The 24162-nt window shown below is 32.8% G+C and overlaps 3 protein-coding genes across 5 annotated transcripts; 2 read left to right on the top strand and 1 right to left on the bottom strand.

The window, feature by feature from the left end:
• Positions 1–480: 480 nt before the first annotated feature.
• Positions 481–2005, top strand: MED20 (Mediator complex subunit 20). Its single transcript, XM_090115099.1, has 4 exons — positions 481–706; positions 790–932; positions 1134–1393; positions 1662–2005. Exons 1-4 carry the CDS (start codon positions 693–695, stop codon positions 1869–1871), a joined length of 627 nt encoding a protein of 208 aa, XP_089971225.1. The 5' UTR covers positions 481–692; the 3' UTR covers positions 1872–2005.
• Positions 2006–2604: 599 nt separating this feature from the next.
• Positions 2605–14937, top strand: LOC149898535 (uncharacterized; the record flags this gene model as incomplete). Its single annotated transcript, XM_090114831.1, has 11 exons — positions 2605–2758; positions 3186–3294; positions 3610–3746; positions 4310–4384; positions 4789–4871; positions 5470–5595; positions 11044–11191; positions 12124–12245; positions 12799–12931; positions 13706–14011; positions 14414–14937. Coding segments are annotated over 11 exons (1575 nt in total), but the record flags the coding sequence as incomplete, so codon positions are not given.
• Positions 14938–16774: 1837 nt separating this feature from the next.
• LOC149898534 (uncharacterized) lies at positions 16775–20656 on the bottom strand. 3 transcript variants are annotated; one of them, XM_090115032.1, is made up of 5 exons: positions 20536–20656; positions 19793–19869; positions 19200–19433; positions 17315–18340; positions 16775–17066 (listed from the first exon to the last, which is right to left on the bottom strand). In XM_090115032.1, the coding sequence occupies exons 3-5, from the start codon at positions 19311–19313 to the stop codon at positions 16950–16952; spliced, it is 1257 nt and encodes a 418-aa protein (XP_089971158.1). In that variant the 5' UTR covers positions 19314–19433; positions 19793–19869; positions 20536–20656; the 3' UTR covers positions 16775–16949. The 3 variants fall into 3 exon arrangements, with proteins under 3 accessions (XP_089971158.1, XP_089971159.1, XP_089971160.1); XM_090115033.1 differs by lacking the exon at positions 19793–19869 and having other exon boundaries at positions 20536–20645; XM_090115034.1 differs by lacking the exons at positions 19793–19869; positions 20536–20656 and adding an exon at positions 19930–19978.
• Between the last annotated feature and the right edge of the window lie 3506 nt (positions 20657–24162).

Raw genomic sequence — 24162 nt, 5'->3', positions numbered from 1 at the left:
CAATAATTATTATTTCCCTCTAGAAATTTCAATGTATATAAATTTTATTTTTCACAGATTTATCCTTTTCATTTATTGTACACAATAAATAAAATACAAATAAAATTATTATTAAACCACCTACAGTTTAATAGACGTTAGGTTTGATTAATTGTAGCAAAATAATTAAATAAGAGGATTCTCTATGGTTTAGCATTTTTTGGTGTTGCATGAATTTAAAAGTTAGCCTATTTTCCGCTAAACAGTACATTCAGATTTATGTTTTTTAATATTGAAAAATGTTAACAGCCCTTATTTTAATGATTATATAAACAAAAATCAATTCAAAAATTAATTAATTAAACAAAGACATACTTCCTTAATAGTAGCTACTAGTTAACCATTCAGTCTGAAACGAATTATTATGAATAGAAATTCCCACAAGTTGGTTGAGTTAACGATAATTAACGGGCAAACTTTCTCCAAAATGTCAAACAAATTCCAATTGTCAACAAACAACATAACCTCTCAATAATTGTAATTTGTATTTTTAGTGAGAATTTTTGTTATTATCTCATGTTTGTGTTGTTTTTTGAACGCAAATTATGTGTACAAACTACAGAAGAATATAGCTACGAAAGTAAACTGAAAAATATTGGTTGTAACTAATAGTTTGCTAACTTTTACTGCAATCCTCCGTTTAAACATTAATAATGGGTGTAACGGTGTAAGTTAATATAATATATAATCTTATATCTCGTATATGCGATACATATTATACATTATTACAAATAACATCTTCTTTTATAGATTACAACAGTACCCAGTGCCGGAAAATAAAACCGGTACTTACGTTATCGAATTGTTAACTAAACGACTTTTAGCATTAGGAGCAACACAACAGGGACAATTTCTTGTAGACTGCGAGAGCTATCTGTCTCATCCTACTATGGGTAAGTGTAATATTTTAATTACAGAAGTATTTAGTGAAACAGTGAAAACTTAATTAATTATAATCCTGAATGGCCAGAAAAGCTCGAGTTTGCCTGTTGTAAATGTGATCTATGTAAACAAAATATGAAGAACAAGTACTTTTACATGCATGTAATCATCACAAAAACTTAAATTTAACCCCATAAACCTTTGTTTTTCAGGATCAACAAAAACAGTGCATATTTTACACAATTCCGAGCAGCCAGCGTCAGTTTTTTCCATTTTGGAAAGTGGCACAAAAAATATACATGTGATAGCTGATGGTTTATTTGATTTGCTGATGATGAAGCTCTCTGTACACTATACTTCTAAGAAACAAACTAAAATCGAGAGCAAGGGTCCTCGCTTTGAGTTAAGCGATTTTTGTGTGAAACTTGGATCTGTGACAATGAATCAGAATTTTAAAGGGATTCTTATAGAGGTATGTTTAATTTCTTTGTAGTTATAATCAGCAAAAAGGCAATTAAAGTCATTATAATATTTTGATTTATATGTCAGAATGATTTCAATAAATATATCAGTATGATTATTAAACTCACAGTATGTCTTATAAAGCTACAATAGGACAAAGGATACTTGTTTGTTTTACCTTTAGGCTATAGAATATAAGTACATTTAAACTTAAGTATCATGTTATTCATTAACCAAATCAACAAATGTCTGAAAGTTAATTCTTTTCCATCTTTTAGGTAGAATACAGACCATGTGTAATGGCAAATGCAGTGTGGGGTCTTCTACGAGAGTTCTTACAAGGTCTCCTCGGACCAACAATACCAGTGCAACCTCCGCAACACTTGTTAAGTCGAATGAACGAGATATACACACCAATAGACACTATATATCAGTATTTGGAACATTTTAGTGCGTATAGAAAAGTTACAGGGATGAGGAGTGCTTAGATTAAGTTATAGAATAAATTTTTATGTAAGAATGGTTGTTTTATCAATAATATTCATTGATAACCATTATCAAATTAAAAATGTTTTATTAGAAAATAATACTCATTTGCTACAAAAAATTTAAACAAGCTCTGCTTAAATACATATTGGTTTTAAAGAGAGAAGAAAATAGGTTTTTTTATAATAATGGTAAATAAAATTCAATACCTTTGATTTCAGCGCAAAAGTTTTTCATTATAGAACATACAGTGTGTTTGTATGAAATATAACTGTTATAAAAAGTATTAAATCAACTTTTACAAACAAATATGAAATATGACACTATTTTAAATTAAATTGTTTACATTTACATTTTTTCTTCTCAAATGACCAAAATAAAACATCAAGGGAAAATAAACAACAGTATTGATGATGTAAACAATATTTGTGTATTTGAAACTTACATACAATGGGTACAGGTATTTTGTACAATTTTAAATAATATAGAAAATGACATGTGGGTTAATTTTTATGTGCATAGTTTTTGGAAAATGTAAGTACACTCTTCCTTCGTTTTTTCTTTAAATGTTTTTATTAATTTTACTTAAAGATGTTCAACAAAAATGTGTGTATTGTGTTACTATAACTATTTGTCAATAACTTTACGCAAGAATAGTTTCAATCTATCAGAATGACTGAATTTTATAGAATTTTGTAAAAGAGCAAAACACTCATCTATTTATTGTAATTTCTACATATTAATTTTTGTTTAATTTTTTTAGTAAATTCCGTTATATCTGTAGAAATAGATGTAATAGATTGTGGAATCGATCATGACGTCGAAGTGGCAACTGGAGATGTTGATATTACAAGATATCCTTGGTTGGGTATTTTATACTACAGCTATTGTGAGTACTAATAATATATTTTTTCCGTTTGTGTCTTATTTGATAGTTATTAAAATAATAAGTACCTATAAAAACTTATAAAAACTGTGGTTACAACCACAATTCTGATAAATTATCATTTCATTTCTATTTTAATGCCCCAAGAACATAATATAACATTATATGGTAAAATTTCATTATAAAAAATGTGCCATCACACAATTTTTTAAAACAAAAGAAAGAGATAGCTGATAATATGTTTTACACAATAATGTGTGATTCATATTAAAATATTTAAATGTTTTTCTACCGTCATTTATTTAAAGTAGATCAGAGAAGGGTCGAAGGTAGGTCCATAAATTAATATTATGTAGGTACCTACATACCTACATTTTTTTTACTTAACTTTTTGTTCATATATATATTATTTATTTAAATAAAATTTGAGATGGTGAAACTGACGATGCCCGAGCGGTAACGACCGTGGCTTTGATTCAAGCTGAATTTGTGATAGCTCCTGCGGCTGATATTGGGCCAATGCCGAAACATGATTTCAGGTAATTACTGTGTAGCTAATTTAAATCTAAACTTATGCTATAAAGAGGGATGATTTGTTTGGTACGATTTTACTTTAAAAGCAATCGAAAAATTAAAAAAAAATCTTTAAATTTTATGTTTTTTTATTGGTTATAGCTGGTAAAAAATAGTCTGAAAAAATAGTTAAAATTATCGTTGATAGGGATATTCTTGTCTCCTATAAAAGATTGAAAGCTGCACTTATAAGAATAAAATTGAATTTCGTAGAAAACAATAATCTTCTTGTCATGAAAGAACAAAAAATTCATTACTTAATATTTGGACGTTTTTTTCAGATCAAACGCTCGCGTACTTTTGGGTGAAAATTGGAATCGAATTGGTCGCAAAGTGAGAAACTACGTGATACATGAAGAGTATGAAAACACGTATAATACCATCGCTTTGGTGCAGCTAAGGACTCCTGTCAGAAACAGTATATTACCTTTATATCTTTGCTATAAAAAAGGGAACTTAAAACATGTGCTTAAAACTGTCTTCATATATTTTGTATGTCAAAATCATGGCCAAAATTCTAGTCGAGAGAAACATACGTTAAAGCAAAAATAACATTGTTATCTTTATTGTAAGGTATATTCACAAAACGTACCAAAAGTAGCCATAAGCAAGTTTTTACTAATGATCTAAATTCTATAGATATAGACTACTAGATTTCCGCCCGCGGCTACGCCCGCGTTTTCAAAGGTAAACCCGCATAGTTCCCGTTCCCGTGGGATATCCGAGATAAAAGCTATCCTATGTGTTAATCCTAGTTACCCTCTATATGTGTGCTAAATTTCATTGTAATCGATTCAGTAGAATTTGCGTGAAAGAGTAACTAACACACACACACACACACATCCTCACAAAATATCGCATTTATAATACATATTATAGTAGGATTTAATTTGCATAGAAATTGAAGTATAATTTTATTAAGGCACATGTGTTCACTAATATTAAGAAGAATGGCACGTTCAATTTCTTTGTTCCTTGCAGTTAATATAAAACCGCTCTGTCCTCCGCCTAACATAATAAGGAATCCGGACTTTTACATCGTCAAGTTTAAAGAAGGTTAGTGTAATCCATAAATTTTAAGGTATTATATAGATAGACTAACTGCGCTCCGCGGTTTCACTCGCGTGGTTCCGCTCCTGTTGGTATTAGCGTGATGATATATAGCCTATAGTCTTCCTCGATAAATGGGCTATCTAACACCGAAATAATTTTTCAAATCGGACCAGTAGTTCCTGAGATTAGCGCGTTCAAACAGCTGTATAATATTAGTATAGATAGAGCAGCAACAAAAGTCAGAAAGAGATAGCAGATTACAGTATCCTATGATTATGAAAGAGATAACATTAATTATAAAAAAAATTGGAATTTAAAAAGGAAACCACAAATAAAAGAGTAAGAAACAACGACTTATCTAAAAAAAAAAATACCCAATTTTGATTTGATGGCTGGTATTTTTTCAGATTATCAAAATTTACAAAAGAGAGTTACTCCAGTGTCTCACGTGCCAGCTAATTTATGTCGCGAGTTTTACTTGAGAGCCAATGTAAGTATTAATTAATATAATATATGCTAATCTGAAGATAAAATACATTTTTCTTCATGAATAAGCGGATATAATATTATGGTAGTGTGTTTCCATTCAAACTTTTTCAAAATCACCACGTATATTTTTGTGGGTACATATGCGATATTTTTTTATTTATATTGGTGAGAATGAGGGTATTTAAAATTTTTCATAGCTTGCATACATTGCTTTTCTACCTAATATTTTTTTGAACTGTTTACCTTTTCCGTCGGTTGCCTGAAAGCTAACCTGAAAGAGATCACTACTTTACTAATTGATTTTTGTGCATAATATATATAGGTAACTAGCGGTCCGCCCCGGCTTCGCACGTGGTACATATTTACGTTTTCTCTACATAAAAACCATCCTCATACTTCTAGGAATATAATAAAAAAAGAATTATCGAAATCAGTTCAGCCGTTCTCGAGTTATGCGCTTACCAACACATTTTGCGATTCATTTTTATATATAAGAAAGAAGATTGAAATAAGGTTCCTTTAAATATATGATTCTAATAAAGTGTTGAAAAAAAAATAGTTTACGTATTTCGCTATTAATTATTATTTATTGTTGACAGTTATACGCAAAGAAATTGCGTCCACCCCATGTATCTTGCGCGGTATCTTTAGAAGAAGACAATGTGTGTGTTTGGGACGCGGGTTCGTCCCTTGTTGTAAGGGATGTATGGGGGAGATGGCAGTTGGTGAGAAATTAATATATATTATTTGTATGTGAATATTAACTTGAGAAAAACCATAATTTTCATAGAAGGTGTATACTGTATATCTATATACTACATATAATAAAATCGTAGGAAAGTCAAAACTGTACATTGAATATTTTTTTAAAAGAATACATAATCCATGATCTATAATCGATATAGAAGCCAAAAATATAGTTTTTAGAATTTTTGTCTGTTTGTCTGTTTGTCTGTTTGTCTGTTTGTCTGTATGTTTGTCCGAGCTAATCTCGAAAAGTACTGCATAGATTGACTTCAAATTTTGCATGAATATTACTAACAGGTCGTGTGAGGTTTTTTTAAACATATTATCATGCTATCACCTCCGGGGGAGGAGCTGTGAACCTTTACTTTTCTTACGTATTCCGTGTACTACGACAGCGTACAATCTAAAGACTCATGTTTAAATGTTGTTTTTGAGTAAGCCATGCTATTATCTAGCTTTACACTATAAAAACTACGTCATTTACGTAATTTGGGCAGAGAAACTGTTTAATGAATCTTTGTACTATAAAGACAAATTTGATTCAGCGCCATCTATGAGATTTCGTAAAAATCAAATCAATTTACATGTTAACACTACTGAACACAATGTTAAAAATTAATAATTTAAATATAATTATGTTATTTATTTATTTAACTCTTTAACCCATAATAAATCTTCCCTTCCCTATAAGGTGCGCTTATAATTCGTGTGAATATACTACATTTTTAAAAGTGAGGGTAGATGTATATTATTTTAAGTCAAACTAGACACCATTACAGTTAATCTAATATTGATTGTGTTCATTGGTTACATTTTTAAAAATCTTCGTGTTTTAATAATTCGATCACGAGGCGGGACTCTAATACAAAAAGGTTAGTTCGTTGATAATTATTATTCCTTCATCATTTACATGTTGTTAGTAAAAATATACTTTGACTGTTAATACTTTTGTTCAGTATTTATCTGTATGATTATTGCTTGGTAATTAATATATTTTCATGTCGTATACCTAATTATAAACATAAGTGTGATGTGAAACTAGCTGGATTTATTTTTACATACTCACAGTCTTATATTTTGTGTTAATGTTAAAATAGTATTAATAGTGTAAATCATAATATTTTTTCAAAGTTAAAAATATTTCCTTTTTTCTGATGGTGTTGCCATCGAATTAAACCGCGCTGTCGTTTCGTTCACAAAAAGTCATGTTATTAGGACCGAATATGTAGCCGCCTCAACTTACGGAAACGAGAGTAACCTGCGTTGTCTGTTAGTTATTATATAGTCGAATTTAACGTTACATGGAAATTGGAATCTAAATATATGTATACCTATTTATATTAAATCTGTAGAGGTCAATTCTGCACATGAAATATATTTCCTAAATAACTATCACGAGGTGATTAGAGATCGACATCGACGTCAAAAATGTTTGTCCGTCTGTCTGTCTGTATAACCGTTATAGAAACAAAAACTACTCGACGGATTTAAACGAAACTTGGTACAATTATTTTTCATATTCGTGAGCAGAGCAGCAACTCCATTTTTAAGCTTTCGTCGCGTGTGCGTTCTTAATGCGTGTATCTTAATGGTTAAAGCTACACAGAAATCAAGTATGAAAGAAATGTTCTCCATATTATATAAAAAATATCTCCCGACATCATAAATGTCTATCTTTTATGGTTGAGCTTAGGAGTTCAAAGCTTTCTGATTATATTTGTCTACTAGCTGTCCCCGCGACTTCGTTCGCGTGGAATAGTGACTATGGGACCTATGACCATGGGCTCAGGGTGGGGCAACAATAAAAAATCATTTTTATTTTCATGCTCCCACTCCCGCGCCCACTCGCACTCCCACGCCATATGCCACGTTCAGTCCCAATCCCACGCCCACGCCCACTCCCCTTCACAATTAGTACCTACCAGATCAAAGCCAGGGTAGGCGCCCCACCCAGCCCCACCGTGGCTACGCCCATGCTGAATTACTACTTAACATACAATTATTGAGTAAATACGTACAACCATACTGTACTGTTGTACTACCATAAATAATTAAAAGAATTGTTATTACAATTTCTTACTAAACTGAGCTAAAAAACTTACGTACCAAATTATTAAAGAAAATCAAGAAATGAAATGCCTAACCTATACCAAATAGTTACTACATATTGTAATTAAAAATTATGATTAGTATATAATATCGAAAATCAAAAAAGAAATGCCTAACTAATTCTACGTAAAATTTCTTTTAAATTATGTCATATTATTTTTTAAGGGGGGGGGGGGGAGAGGAGCAAATTCTATTTCCTTCCTTTCTTAAACGGATGTTTTTAATAATCTATGGCGTAGCCAGTAGCCACTGATCAGCTTAATCGATACTCAGTTTTTATCAAATCCAGAAACAAATCCAAATTAGATCTTTCCTGTCTCACGCACGTAACTAAAGGCTGAAGAGAGAGAGAGCACGTAACTAAACCGTTTAGACGAAGAAAAGTGTATAGAAAAAGGAATAAATAATTTCATAAACTTCCCGACGATCTTTAAAAATAAATTATAACTTTCATTTTTTTCATTCCCACTTTTACCCCTATGTAGGTATAATAAGTGGATGAACCAATTTTGATACACTTTATCTAAGAACCAGCGTCGGAAAATATTCTGCCTAACAAAAAAAAACCGCATCTAATTCGGTTTACCTGTTAGCCAGCTACGGTGCCATAGACAGACACACACACACACACAGAAATACATAGCGGTCAAACACATAACACCAGTCTTTTTGCGTCGGGGGTTAAAAATATAATACGACATAATTTAAAGGACATTTTATGTGGAAAATTTACCTATACACCAGGGTAGATAATTTTTGAAACAAAAAAAAATCGCAGTAGGATGAAACCCATTAGAAAAGGATATGATAAAAATGTAAGGAAAAATAAATTACGGTCAATCGGAGTTCGGGAAGTGGGAGGGGGGGAGCTTTTAAGAGAAAAAAATGGTTTTTCTCGATTTCTCGATAATAATAACACCTGCTAATTTTTTTCTACATATTTTAATTGTACAGATATTTTTCCACAATTTTATTATATGTATTGATGATGATGATTGAGATTATAACACTCTTAGTCCGTTTTAATTTTTATTCACCCGCATCAGTGCCACCTAAAAAATCTTTATATATCGAAATTCGAGCAAAGTTAAGAAAATGAGAAATAAGAGTTCTCAAGGATCGTTAGAGATAAGAGGCTTACTATTGACCGAAAACAACATGTGTTATGCCGAACCTGAAACCGCTTCACAACGAGAATTGCCGCTCACAGCTGACCGCGAACGGCATGTACTATCCTGTGAGACCGAAACCTTCACTGAGGGTATATATAACGTCTCACAGCTGATCGCAAATGGCATATTGTACTATCCCGTGAGACCGAAACCCTCACTGAGAGGGAATTACGTCTCACAGCTGATCACGATCGTCATATTTTACCTCGAGAATTCTGAAACTTTTACTCAATATGAAGACCGTTTGACAAATAATAGGGTGCACCATAATATTATTCGATCTCTCGAAGATGAACATGAGCATAAGCAATGACTAGAGTAGGGACGCGAATATTACCATTATTTGAGACAAGAACGATTAATAAGTTTGTTTAATGAAAGATTAAGAATTGAAACTATTGGTCTCTTTAAACGGACGAATAGCGAGAGGCCCGTCTTATTGCAGACAGATTTCGACATAGTCTTAATGACTTAGAGGTAAACATAGAAGATCAATCTACAAATTCGGTGGTGTGGTCCGACAAAATAATATAAAAGTGGGTTTGCTTATAACCTCACAATCGATTACAGATCATCTTCTGTATAGGCGATATTAACGTAGTATGTTCTTTTTGTAATGCTTTAAAGTGGAGTAAGGAGTCGGCTTTCGTTTGAAGATACGCCGGAACCTTTGAAATCACTACTTTTAAGTTTTAGAGGAACATGTGCAATCTAAACAGTTCTTAGACAATATTAGCTCTTATAGTATTGCGTTTTAAATGATCCTTTGGTGCTCAACAATTATCAGATGCTCCTTTCATTCTTACTTTTAAGATACAAGGTCAAGTTTATCATTTGATAGGATCCCTTTTGCCTGAAGGCCAACCTAAGTTTCTTTAAATATATTTTGTATTCGACTACGACGAATAATCGAATACAAGAAATCAATATTTCTCGAATTTAAAACTGAACTCATTTCACAATTTTAGAACATGTTAATTCATCAGGTTAATCCGTATATATGCGTTTTAAATCGATATTAGAAGCTTTTCCTCAAGATGGTGATATTAATATAAAATTGGTATAAATGCCGATAGACGGAAGTCTATCAGCACTCAGGAATTCCCTGAGCGTGTTATAACGCCCAGGCCGCAGTATTACAATTTTTCCTACAGTAGGGCGACGAATGTATTTTCGCATAGCAACGGAGGGGAACTCGTGGGGGGTAAAGTGACGCGGGCCACGTACCACAAACATGTTTAGTTTGTGGTACCGAGCGCGAAAGAAAGTCATCGTGTTTTTAGTAAAGTTACTATGTAAACTAACGTAATTTATTACTTAGGTACATATTCTATAATGGTGCGCTCAAACTGTTAATCTACATTTAATTTAGATTATTATTTTAATTACTAAGAAATGTAGAATTTAAATCACATTCATTCATGTTTTCCTCAGATATTCGATGTCTATGATTTTCGATGATTTTAAGATTTTCTTATCAGAGTATTCAATTTTAATGTAGTTAAATTTTATAAGAGACAATTAAGAACATTCAAAAATAAAGTGTCACGTATTTTTTTTAAACGACGAATGACGAAAAACGACCGAATCGCGGACGAAGTCGCGGGCAACAGCTAGTTTAAAAAATAAAACCGGCCAAGTGCGAATAGGAATAGCGCATTGGCTCCGAAAAAACATTGAGACAGACATGCTTTTTTAGTTTTTACTTAATATATACTTAATTTTCAGATACAACACATCTCTACATTACATTTTATATTTAAATCTACCTAATAATCAAAACTTTTATAAAAAAAGACGTTAAAAAAATATTAGCAGAAAAAACTAATTTGACTCTTGGACTATTACAGAAATATGACGTCACACGTCACAACTCAAATTATAAAGTTGCAAAGTTTTTTTTCACTATTGGCCCTAATTCTTTGCTACTTATTTTGAATTTGTAAAAAAAAAAATACGTGTGGCACTCGAGGACTGCCGCGGTAAAGCTATTGCATAGCATCGCATCGCTGTGCCGGTTGGAGTGGGGAGTGTTAGGTTTTTTCGTTACGGAGTTTTTACATTCGGTCGCCGCGCTCAAAGTCTGAGATAAAAGCTATGCAATAGCTAAAAAACTAATTTATTTGTCTTAATTTTTAATTTCAGTTAGGTATAGGCGTCCGTGGGCCGGGCTGTGGAGCGCCGTCCCGGTATTTAGATATTATGAGCTATTTCCCCTGGATAGAAAGCACTTTGAATAAATTTAGACGTATTACCATATCTAAGATGTCCAAACACAAGTATATATTGAGAGGTTAGTTGTTGTCTGTACATCAATACTTATTATAAAAGAGGGTACTTTTAAATATTTAATATTTTTTTCCAAATTTCAACACACTACAAAAAAGGGTTCTCAATTCAATTGTATTTTTTTGTGATTCTTACTTTATATAAGTTTCGACAACATAGCTGCGTAGGCGAACCGATTTTTATGATTATATTTATTTTAAATCAGCTGTCTTCCAACTGGTTCGTTTAATGGTCTGCCCCCCTATGCAAGTGGCTTTCTGTTAGCGTAGCGTTCAATAGAATAGACTACGAATGTATGAGATTGACGTAAGCTGTAGATACGTTTATCTATAGCTTACGTCAATCTCATACATTCGTAGTCTATTCTATTGAACGCTACGCTAACAGAAAGCCACTTGCATAGGGGGGCTGGTACTGATTTGTTAATTTTTTGTTATAATTATTATTGGTATGTTCTTTCCTACGGTTAAAATACAGTCACAGAATACATAATATGTAGTAGCTAAACGCTACAGAACGGACACTCTCCGCCTCCCGCCAAAATTAAACACTTACCTCACCCCGCACGATCAGGCTATAAATGGTCCGCATAATTCTGCAAGGACGATACGCAACAAAGATTGACAACATTAATCTAATTGACTTAAAGTAATTTTATTATTTTGGATTTGTGATTATCGTTTTTCGTAGAAAATGGTTAGGTATTGTGCTGTTTACGGATGTATTTCATCAGAAAAACGCGAATTTTTTTTACGCTAGTCACAAATGTGCCAACCATAAAGCGTTAACACACACATTTGCAGTCTCTACAGTGTGACTGTCAAAACGATAATTTTGTATGGAGTGTCCAGGGTGTGATATAGTTTTATTTATAAGCTACAACATATTATAAAATATATTTTTATTGTTATATAAATGATTTTACTTACATTTCAGGAGGCAGTATAGCGTACCAACGCTTCGGAAACTGTGATGAAGAAGAAAAAGTAAATCTTGTGTATCGAGAGATGATATCTTTACGTACTGATAACAATCAATTCCAATTTCTTACGTATAACGTAAGTTTTGGTGGACAGTTTTTAATAAAAATATATTATTTGTAAAAATTTTTAATAAAAAATAGGTAAATAATGAGATGTATAGAAGAGTCTGTAGTGAAACTCATGCAAGTAATTATTCATTATTTTAAATCACGTTTTAAATCCGTTAAAATCTTTAATTTCTAGAAAGTATTATCAGATTGTGGATGAAATGTAGATTTTGTACATGTTTCCAAATTTTTGAGAAAACTTACATTTTTTTTAAATACCTAAAATTCTATAACTAAAACTGTCTTACCACAAAATAACTTTAGACAGGGTAACTTTAAGCGCGGGTTCTCTTTAATCTGGTTTTGTCGTATATCACATAGACAACTATTAAAGTTACAGATCCCTGGTTTAAAGTTAGACTGTGTTTAAATTGTTTTGTGGTAAGACCGTGTTTAAAAAAGTCACTAACCTGATTAGTTAAAGACAACCTAATCGACGGTCCATACTATTATTTGAGCATTTTTTTCCTTTAATTGTAAATTTAAATACCTATTAATAATACTAGATTTCCCTAAAACAGTTGTCTTTATACGACGACGTGGAGTTCACTTGTCTCACACTAGAACTAATCAACGCATCGGCTGTATCGGAAATGAGAGTGAAACATCTATGCACTAGGTATTCTAAGGGACCACCTTGTTATGCGTACAAAGGTAATTTGATTACTTATATGAATTTTAGTTATTTTGGGATTTATGACTTGAAAAACTTTATGAGGTTATCTTTAAATTAAATATGTAAAAAAGTAATCGTATGTACTATTTGTCTCAAAAATGTGACTAAGTAGTCATTAAAAGTATTCCCTCTATGTACTTTTCTATTCTTCCGACCATTAACGAACAATAAATAAGCTCAAAAATTGTCTGAAGCAAAACTCTGCCTACGCGTCTAGGCATAGTTTTATAATGAGCGAATACAATAGAATTTGAACTTTACTTCCTTATATAAGGTGTTAATGAAATGCAATATCTACACAATGCCACATGAAAATGACATTGTAGAATTTGATATTTTTGGTTTTACGGCATTCAAATGCTTTATAAATATAAATTTATAAAGAATAGAAAAAATTTGATCACGAGGCGGGACTCGAACCCGTATCCTTTCGCGCCAAATCGGGGGGATAGGCATCCGTTAGATGGTTAGGCAACAAACTCAGTCACTCGTGACCCGCCAGAGATTTATAAATTTATATTTATAATGACACTAGAGGTCCGCCCCGGCTTCGCCCGTGGTACATATTTCGCAATAAAAGGTAGCCTATGTCCTTTCTCGGGTATCAAAATATCTCCATATCAAATTTCATGCAAATTGGTTCAGTAGTTTAGGCGTGATTGAGTAACAGACAGACAGACAGTGTTACTTTCGCATTTATAATATGAGTATGGATTGTAATTAACTTATTAAATACTTGCATATAATTCCAGGCTCAGTCTTCGAAATATCAGTATACCTAATGTTTTCTGACACATGCCGTTTCGAAATGTTCGCATGGGGTTTCAAGAAGAATATGACGTTAATAGACATTCAGGCTTGGAAATGGGAAGAGGGGACGTATTATGAAGATTTTACTATGCTCCCAGTAGAATATCGAGGTCCCACACATTTAACGGAGTTTGGTTTTGAACCGCTCGATATGGGAATGTGGGTACCGGAATATGAATTGTGGACGACGACCGAATTTGATAATAAAACCTGGTCTAGTACGACGAGGAAGCCTAAGTTTATAGCTGGTGTGTTTTTTGTTTTATTTTGTGATGTTGCTTATGCAATTTGGATATTGCCATAGCTATATTATCTTCATATTAAATAACTAACTTTCCGCCAGCGGCTTCGCTCGTATAGTCAAATAAAAACCAGCATAGTTCCCGTTCCCGTGGGATTTCCGGGATAAAACCTATCCTATGTCCTTCCTCAGGTTCCACCGTCCACGATACCTCTGTACCAAGTTCTGATATTAGCCCGGACATACATACAGACAAAAATTCTATAAACTATACTTTTGGCTTTGATATCGATTGTAGATCACGTCCCAATTGTCCTTTTAAAAAAATATTCAATGTACAGTTTTGACTTTCCTACGATTTAATTATATGTATAGATTTTTTTTCACTATATTTTTTTTACATTTTTAGAGGACGCAACACCACCTCCTCAGAAAGAAAAGAAAGGGCCAAGAGAAACTACCACCACGGAGGCGGGAGTCAAAACCGAACCTACTACTATAGCCCCAAATGCGTCATTTATATTTTTTATGACGGGAAAACCGAATTTTGATATAGCATACACTGAGAAACCAAATTATGCTAAGAATTAATAAATACTGGTTCCTATGCTGTAATATTCATTTTGCAAATCGATTTTTATATGTGTATAATTAAAAAAAATAATTAATTTAAACTAAAAACGATAAACTTAGTAAAGAAACTAGTAGAGATATGTTTTTGTATGTTGATATTAAAAAAGTTCATTCTTTTGTTATTTACCAATGATATAAACACAAAGCAAACTTTTTTAAAGATTCCATGAACGTTCAATTCTTAAGCTGCGTCTTTATAAGTAACTAGCGGTTCGGTCCGGCTTCGCCCGTGGTACCTATATGTTTAAACTATCCTATCTCTCAAGTTGGATCGAACTGCACATGGTGTGCGAATTTTATTATAATCGGTTAATTATTAGGAGTCCATTGAGGACAAACATTGTGACACGAGATTTATATATATTAAGATATAATTAATAATACTAATAATAAAGGAGAGCCTAGCACGAGCCGAACACAATTTGTCTAGTGTGGACCAACTTAGAAGCCAAGACAACTTACAAGACGAAGCCGAGAACGGCTCCGCTTGTGCTCGGTTCGTTTAGCGTAGACCCGCCTTTAGGTTCAATTAATAAGTTGTTGATTGTTGTTGAATCTTGTTGAATATGTTGTTGTTGATTGCCTTTCATGATGATTTTATAATAATAATAATTATATAAGTATGAATTATTTGATATAACTAAGAAAAAAATTAGAAAAGTAATTTTTCATTACAATATGCTAAAATCTGTATAAAGATAGAGATTTTTGATATTTTATCAGAAAATATTTAAAAACTGTACTTAAATCCTTAAGAATTTGCAAGATGCCTCCTGCAATATGTTGTGCTATTTATTGCACACCTTTATGTAAAATAAAAAATGTGTGCGTGTACTAGTGTACACATGTAAGAAGTGAAACTTCTTTATGACCTTATTCTTTAAAAAATAATTTACTAAAGTAAGGTTGGGTCGCCTAAGATCGGACGCATATGCCGAAAATTTTATACGTACTGTATTTTTTATTTTATTTCTCATGATTCGATGTCGTTTTTCTGTTGCGGTCAACTGTAAATTGATGACAAAAAAATATTGTTTAAACCCTAATTTTTTGGTTTGCGTAGATGCTATCTATCTAAGCAAATTTAGAGCCTAAAAAGCAGACTTTTTTCGACTTACCATAGTGAAGAAAATAACAGTTCGGCCGAAGATCGGACTATGTAGTATCTTCACTTCTATGCGTTTAATAATAATGTTCACATTAGGAAAACATCCGGACTTACGTCCATACATTGAGCATCAATGATTGAGTCAGGAAATTCCTCAAAAAATTTGACAAAGAAGTTTTTTTTTTATTGCGTTTTTTTAGTCCGGTCTTCCCTCCTCATCCTAATTAAGTTTCTCAAACTTTTATCCTCCGTGTTCTAGGACTAAATAATGAAAATGTACCTAAGGTCTGATAGTCATAGCGTCATTGGATAGTTAAATATATTAAAAGTTAATAATTATTGCGCATTATTGCATAAGGCGCAGTCAAGAGCTAAACTTCGGTCCGATCTTCGGCATTGGGAGGGAAGATCGGATCTTGGGTTGTGAACGTCCTAGGCGTAATCAAAGTATACAGATGGAAAGAGGATTCGCTAATGCTGCCCCAAAATAATTAATTACATTATTTCAATGAAAGTACTCTCCACAATGAGCCATCAAAATTTTGTAGGTAAGATCGGATCGACGATTTTCGCCACAAAATACACCTTTTCTGCTGAATCACCTGTGTACACGTCCCGTCTGGTCGCTGGCCGGCCGCAGAGTGAAGAGAGGGGCAGAACAAAATGGCGGATCTAGTAGTGTTGGTAGCAGTAGAGAATATTGCCTAGTTTGCGAGTTATTCCATGCATCCGATCTTATGTCACATCCGATCTTAGGCGACCCAACCTTATATGGCATATGCAACTTTACAGAAATACGTCGAATCACGCGTGGAAAAATGTCACGCGTAACGAAAAAATGTTACACTAAATTTTTTTCCAACCCCGATAAAGAAGTATCACTTCAAAAAGAAAACGAAGAATGTTTCAATCATTTATTTACAGCTTTTATTTAAATTGAATACTGTACATTCTCACTACTACGTGCATGTATATATAATGTATATTTCTCTGTGCTAAATTAAATACAATAATAAAATATTAAATACTATACAAATACTTGATTTTATCAATATGTCCGTTCAAGTAGAAGTTAAATATAAATCATAACACATGTAGCACTCGCTTTAGCAGCAGAACCGTAAAAAAAAAGAAACGGATTTAACTGCTAGTTTGATCGCATAGACCGCTTCTACGCCAGTTTATATGTATTCTATGATTATAATTAAATATATCCATTGTCAACACAATGCACTACATTGTTGGCTTCTCTTAATCTACCCTCTTTAGTTGCAATTGGCGGTAGTTGCCAAAAGTCGTCGATGTCCTTTTTTTCGTTACCCTGAAAATTATAATTTATTTTTTAAATGTAAACATATATAAATTCACGGACGACAGCATAATATGATATTATACACTCTATTTTGAAATGTAAGGCAAAAACGAGATTTATAATATGTTGTGTTATCTATCTACCTTCAATAATAAAAATAGCATAATATTGAATCTCATGCTATAAACAGTGTTTAAAAATGAATAATATAAAGATAAAATACCATTTGACATACAAATAATTCCTATTTCATTTACCTCCATATCCATAACAATTGCATCTTCAGGACTTAATATGATGAATGGCGTAGATTCAAAACTAAATCCCAGACCGAAGTACGAATATTTCTTAACTTCACCCATAAAAGTATCCAAAGAATACACATTGTCTGGATTACTACCTAATTCCTTTATTTGATTCGATAACACACTGTAATAATTCTGCAATATACCGTCGTAATGCTTTAATCGTAACTCTTGGTCTGTACATGCGTAGATACAAAACATCAAGTCCAAAACTGGACTAGCATATCTTGATAGTTGAAAATCTATCATTTTAGCATCAACTACTGTACTATTTTGATATCTGTATAGAAAATTGTTTGTCCAACAATCACCGTGTGAAATAACACCGTTAGTTTTATCTTGAACTGCTTTAATCATATCTTGGTACCGTTCGGGAACAGCGAATTCTTTGACTTTTTCCACATAAATTGTTTTGGGATATTCTTTTTCAACTGCGTCTATAGCAATGCCTGATATTCTTTTCCAAAACCTGGCATACCAATCCGTGTATTTTGGATCGTAATACGTTTCGAATACAGTACTGCTGATTTTAGCAAACTCCTCTGGTCTTTGATCGCGCATTGCAAATGACAAAGCATGAAATTTAGCTAGAACTTCTGTCGTGAGTTTAAAGTGTTCATAGTCAATGCCTTCTTGGCGTACCGGGCTGCCATATTTATCAAGAGATGCATCTTCTAAACATATTACATCATTAACTCCATCAGAGAGAGCGAGGAACAAATTAACGTAATGTGTGAACGGATCGGTAACTCGTTTTTCTGCTTGAAATTCAAGTAGTACGGGCAAGATTTTTTTGTAGATGTTTATTTCGTTTTTAAAAAAGTCGTGGCTACGGAATGTTAGGCGACGGCAAACGTTCTTGGGAATTGTTTTGAGGACTACTTGCACATGCACGGACTCTCCATTAATAATTCCATATATTTTAATTCTTATTACTTCACTTAAGTATGAATCGCCTTTGCCTGTTTCACTGACATACTGTAAATTAAATATTTCACAGTCAATAAATATTTTAAAACTTTGAGTTTTAGGGTGCACTCACACACATCAGTCACCGTCAAGTCACCGATGACTGATCGGTGACGGTTCGTGTACGTATCCACAAACACCAGTCACCGTCATGTTGTCCGTCAGTCACGTCGCCGGTTTGACTGAATCATTGAACACATACATCAGGTTAGTCAGTGATTAGACGTGTGTCACGCTAGAGAACATGTAGCAATTGACGGTAGCACGACGCTGACTGAACTGAGACGTGACGGCACCGGGTGAGTGGGGATAAAAGTATGATACATGTATGGAAAGATTATTTGACGTGCCTGACCGGTGACGTCACTGATAGATTTCGTGCCGGCGACTGTCGTGTGGGAACAGAGTCATACTAGAACTATTGATACATATTTTTTTTTAATCCTGTCCGGTGACGTGCCGTGACGGTGACTGATGTGTGTGAGTGCACCCTTAAATGAATTCAAAATCATGATCAGATGCATAACTTCTAGGCCTTTTCAGATAGAATTTGAATGTCATTTATATTACAATCTAGCGGTCCGCCCCGGCTTCGCCCGTGGTACATGTTTACGTTTTCTCTACAGAAGAACCATCCTCGTACTTCAAGGAATATAATAAAAAAAGAATTATCGAAATCGGTTCAGCCGTTCTCGAGTTATGCGCTTACCAACACATTTTGCGATTCATTTTTATATATAAAGATAGCATAGGCATAACTGCAAATGTTTGTTGACTGACTGAATAATACAATTTACCTGAAAATTATAGTAATGTATGTATGATGTTTTTTTATAAATTTCTTTTAAAAATGTAATAATAATCTTACCTCCCAATGACTGAAGGTAGCTGGTTTTTGAAACCATTTAGAGAGAGCTTTATCAAGTTCTTCATTGGTTAATAATGCTGAAACTTGTAATAGAGATCTATTCTCTTCTGCCATGATTTAATTTGTCCTTACTCCTTAATGTTATTAGTCAACTTGGTAGCAGAGTATTAATATTACTTTTGTATTGATGAGATGTATATTTATGAAATTAGTATATCTTCTTAGATTGTAGTGCTGAAAAGCAAAAGTTATGAATTAGTTTATTTAAATTGTATAATAACAAGCCAGAAATAACTAGAAAATTTTAAGAGTTTTTTATTGGTTCTACCTGTTATAGAATAAATTGCCGTGAAAAAAAATCAGGAAAATTTGTTAAAAAAAAAAAAAAATTTAAATACAACAATTAGTTAGTTATAAATTATAAGTTCTCACTAACAATTTCAGAACAAATTACTGTAAGTATATTATTTAGGTTATCAGTATAGAGAAACAACTTAGATAATTGGCTTAGGTTATCTGATAATATTTCTAACAATAAAAATAAGTTTTATAATCTATGAAGAATTAAACACTATAACACAGGCTTTCCCAACCTTTTCCAAAGGCAGACCCCTAGCGCCATCTTACTAGGATCTGCCGACCCCTATAGCTACCTTATCGTCATCAACCCCTAAAAAACTTATTTGCATAAGTCAATCTACATTATTTAAAAAATTGATTGATTTCTTACAATGTTTCTCTATGAAATAGCTTAGCCACCCATCACTTGTCAGATTATTCCATCTAAAAACTGAAAAATACAAAGTCCGGCCGTAAGAATAATCTGGTCACTAAGGCATTCATAATTTTCTTGATTTGTCTGTGGGATATGACCCCAGGTTGGGAAACGATGCTTTAACAATACTCTTGAGTAGTACGCAATCTTTGCACTTAAGTTAGATTTAACTTATTATGGAACTAATTACTAAACCATATAAGTTAATAATCTAAACATATAAATAAAATCATGGGAAAGTCAAAACACATTGAATATTTTTTTTTAAGAAGACTTGGGGCGTGATCTACAATCGATATCGAAGCGAAAAATATATTATATGTATATAAAAATATATAAGATTTTTGAATTTTTGTCTGTTTGTATGTCCGGGCTACACGTAAAAAATACTGAATGGATTAACTTCATATTTGGTACAGAGATTGCCTGAAAACTGAGGAAGGATTCTTATATTTTTATCCCAGAAATCCCACGGTAACGAGAATTATTCGGATTTTTCTTTGACTACGCGGGCGAAGCCGCTGGCGGGAATCTAGTAAATAAATAAAATTGTTTAACTACCTTATTATAAATTTTTCCTGATATGAAAATTGTTTATGAGTCTTATAAAATTAAGCTTTCATCGTATATCATGTTAACTTTCATTCATTATTACACTGTAAACTGTATAAACATTAAACAGTAAAGAGGCTTGTAATAATCCCTGTTTTTCTCAGAGGAATAAACCTACTGTTTTTCTTGTTTACTATTGAATTGACACTTGACAGTTGACAGATACCAAAACTAAACTTTTTCCGCGAATAGGACTGAATAGACACGTCAACTTTGACAGCATCACTTTCGAGGTATAGTGAAACCTGAGGTGAAACCTATGGGCTATGAATAAATAAATAAATAAAATAAAAATAAAAATTGTTTATTTCTTTTAAAGAAGTTTTCATCTTGGGTACCTCCAGGTACCTAAGTGCCTTCATTTAAGTGATAAATTTCACTTGTGTTAGAAGGCACTTCTCTTCCATAACAATTACTAGGCATTAACAATTAAAAGAAAGCTTAAAAAATAAGGTAATGTGATGATTTTTAAGTTAATGAATAGTTTATTAATACCATAAACTTAAACGGTAAATTATAATGTACCTACTAGCTTTCCACCCGCAGCTTCGTCGTGCAGTCAAAAAAAAACCAGTATAGTTCCCGTTCCCGTGGGATATCCGGGATAAAACCTATCCTATTTCCCGGGATAAAAAGTAGCCTATGTCCTTTCTCAGGTATCAAAATATCTCTATACCAAATTTCATGCAAATTTGTTAAGGAGTTAAGGCGTGATTGAGTAACAGGCAGACAGACAGGTTACTTTCGCATTTATAATATTAGTATGGATGTTTTAATAGGCGGCACATAAATGTGGCGGGAATTACCGTACTTTTATAATTGTTGCCCTTGACTTCTGCGCAGATTCGGGCTATCGCTAAATAGATACCGTGATGTATTTAAATGTTATCCGACACAATACAGGGCAATAATTATTTCATGTAATTAATAGAGAATATGCTTGTTTTTTTTTAATTTTTTTATCCGATAGTTTACAACATTTTTTTAAAATTGAGAAGAATTTCGCAGCAAAAAATTAATTAGAAGTTTATAAAAAAAAAAAATGTTTAAAAAAACCCAACTCAAATCGACAATTCAAACGACGCGACGCGGCCATTTGGCGCGCTCTTGGTCGCGCTTTGTGTAATTTTATTAGTTTGGTTGCTTCAAAACAGTAACTATGTATTAGTTAAGTACTGTATGCATAATATTATTTCCTGAGATATTAATTTCCATAAAAATAAACTGTATACCCGTGTACAGTGATTAGATAATATTGTCGTCTTTATATCATTTATATAATTAATATATCCTACTAGTTGATCCTGATCTGAAGGTGTCTGAAGTTTCATTCTTATAGATTACCTAGCATATAAGGTATTTTTTTTAACTTTTTACCCAGTCACCAGGCGCGTGAAGCCGCGGGCTCTAGCTAGGACTAGGACTGCCTAGCTAGAGCCCGCGGCTTCACGCGCATGGTGACCGATTCAATCAATCAATTACTGAACTATTTTGGTAAGAATTGTTAACTAGTTCCAACCAAGTGTCGTAACTTCGTAAGTAAGTGTAAATAATGATTGAATACCTTAACGGTCATTTCTTGTCACACTAAAAAATTTATTTACACATTCAGGAGCTTGATACCCCGAGGATTCGGATATGTCTATAATGCTACTAAATTGTAAATGACCGTTTCGACTTTGAGTGAACTTCGAAATTCGGAGCTTTAAATTATTCATCTTAAATTGGCTGCGTGCCACGTACAGTGTGCGGCCTGTCGAATGAATATTTTAACTCAGAGGCACTGAGGCGATAGGAAGATTTAATTTGATCGCATCGTGATTTCACTGAGTATTACAACTTGGTGAAACTGAAGAAATAATGGTGTAACTTTAGCAGCTGAGATGTTAATCGTACAACGTGAGGGATAGAAATTGTTATAGAGCTATATGTAGGACATATTTATGATTTTAGGTTATTCAGTTATGCTCTTATAGTTATGTTATTATATTATTTCTTTTATTTATCAAGTCTTATTTTTTGGATTTTCATCATTGAGAATATTTTCAATTGTTCATTCCTGTAACGGAAATAAAGCAAGGATTATTTTCAAATAATTATGTACTCGTCCCAAAACTAAACGCTGATAATATTATTAGAAGTTAGAACCGAATGTGGGTAACATAGGGAATGGATGATTAATATTATTACATATACTCTTTGATATATACATATACAATAAAATATTATCTCTGCAAACTTAAATTCATCAAAATCAGTTGCGCCATTTTACTGTAATCACTTCACAATACTAATTGACCATCTTATAATTATTATCTACCCATCCCGTGGAATTTCCGAGATAAAACCTATCCTATGTGTTAATCCAAATTCCAAGCTACCCTCTAGGTATATGTGTGCTAAATTTCATTGTAATCGGTTCAGTAGAATTTGCGTGAAAGAGTAACAAACACACACACATCCTCACAAACTTTCGCATTTATAATATTAGTAGGACATTATCATTGGAAGCAGGTGAAGCAGAATGAATCTATAGTATAATAACCCTATTATGCACCTATCTCAATTAAATCTAGCCCAAAACATTGAACGTGTTTAGGTCTAGTAATTGCGTACAATGGCCTGTGTTGGACAGGGCTGGATTAAGGTCTCGTGAGGATTTGTGATTAATAGTTAAATGTCTAGGATTTCGATCAAATATTTCAGAGAGATTTTTTTGTTGGTTTCTTTGAAACTATTCGATAACTGATGCGAAAGAGTCTTTCTCTTTCGTTTATGTTAAGTTGTAGGTACCTAATATTATGTTATATATATACTTAGGTTTTTGACGTGTTGGATACCTACCTACATGAATTTCCTGTAAATTTCTAGCGATTATCACTGCGAAATAATTGAAATCGTTGCCATAACCTTTCCTCAAAATTATTATTCTAAACAATTTATGTACATCATTGTCCTTCAGTGTCAAGAAATGTTAAGCAAAGGGGCCCTAAAAGACACCTATTATGGCAATAGACAATCCGTCTCTACAAGACTGGTTCACGCGACAATAGCACGCTCGAACAATACCCGCACCGGCCTATTGCTTTGTACGGAATTAATTCGCTTGTTGCTATCAAGAGCTTGGTCTATACACTATACGCTAATTTATATAATTAACACGGGTGATACAAGTTCTGAGACGCTCTTGCCGTAATTGGTCTGTAGTGTATATTGAATCTGTATTATTTTATTGAGGTTTTGACAAGTACAAATGTTTAATTTTAATCAAAATTCTTGTTGAAACCCTAATGAAACCCTTTAGTTTTTCGTTTTATTTGTTAAAGGATGTTAAACCCATATGCTACCATAACGAAAAACGATTCCCGAAAAGTTGATTTCATATTTATTCCCAGTTTTAATGCAAAATATTCAAAGATAATTATAATGTTTATATAATGCTCTTAACAAATAATGTTGCCATAAATCCGTCAATTTAATCACAACGCGTTAATACCGTTCGTTGAATGCAGGCTGGTTAAATCGGTTAAGTCTAGCTTATCTGTGCGCTCATATCTCACCATTATTCCTAGTCCA

The sequence above is a fragment of the Colias eurytheme genome, chromosome 22 (genome assembly GCF_061535395.1).
Source record: "Colias eurytheme isolate Ceu_HAF_F1 chromosome 22, ilColEury1 Martin Lab GWU primary, whole genome shotgun sequence".
Taxonomy (NCBI): domain Eukaryota; kingdom Metazoa; phylum Arthropoda; class Insecta; order Lepidoptera; family Pieridae; genus Colias; species Colias eurytheme.
The sequence above is the reverse complement of the archived record's forward strand: the minus strand, read 5'-3'. Positions and strand labels throughout refer to the sequence as shown.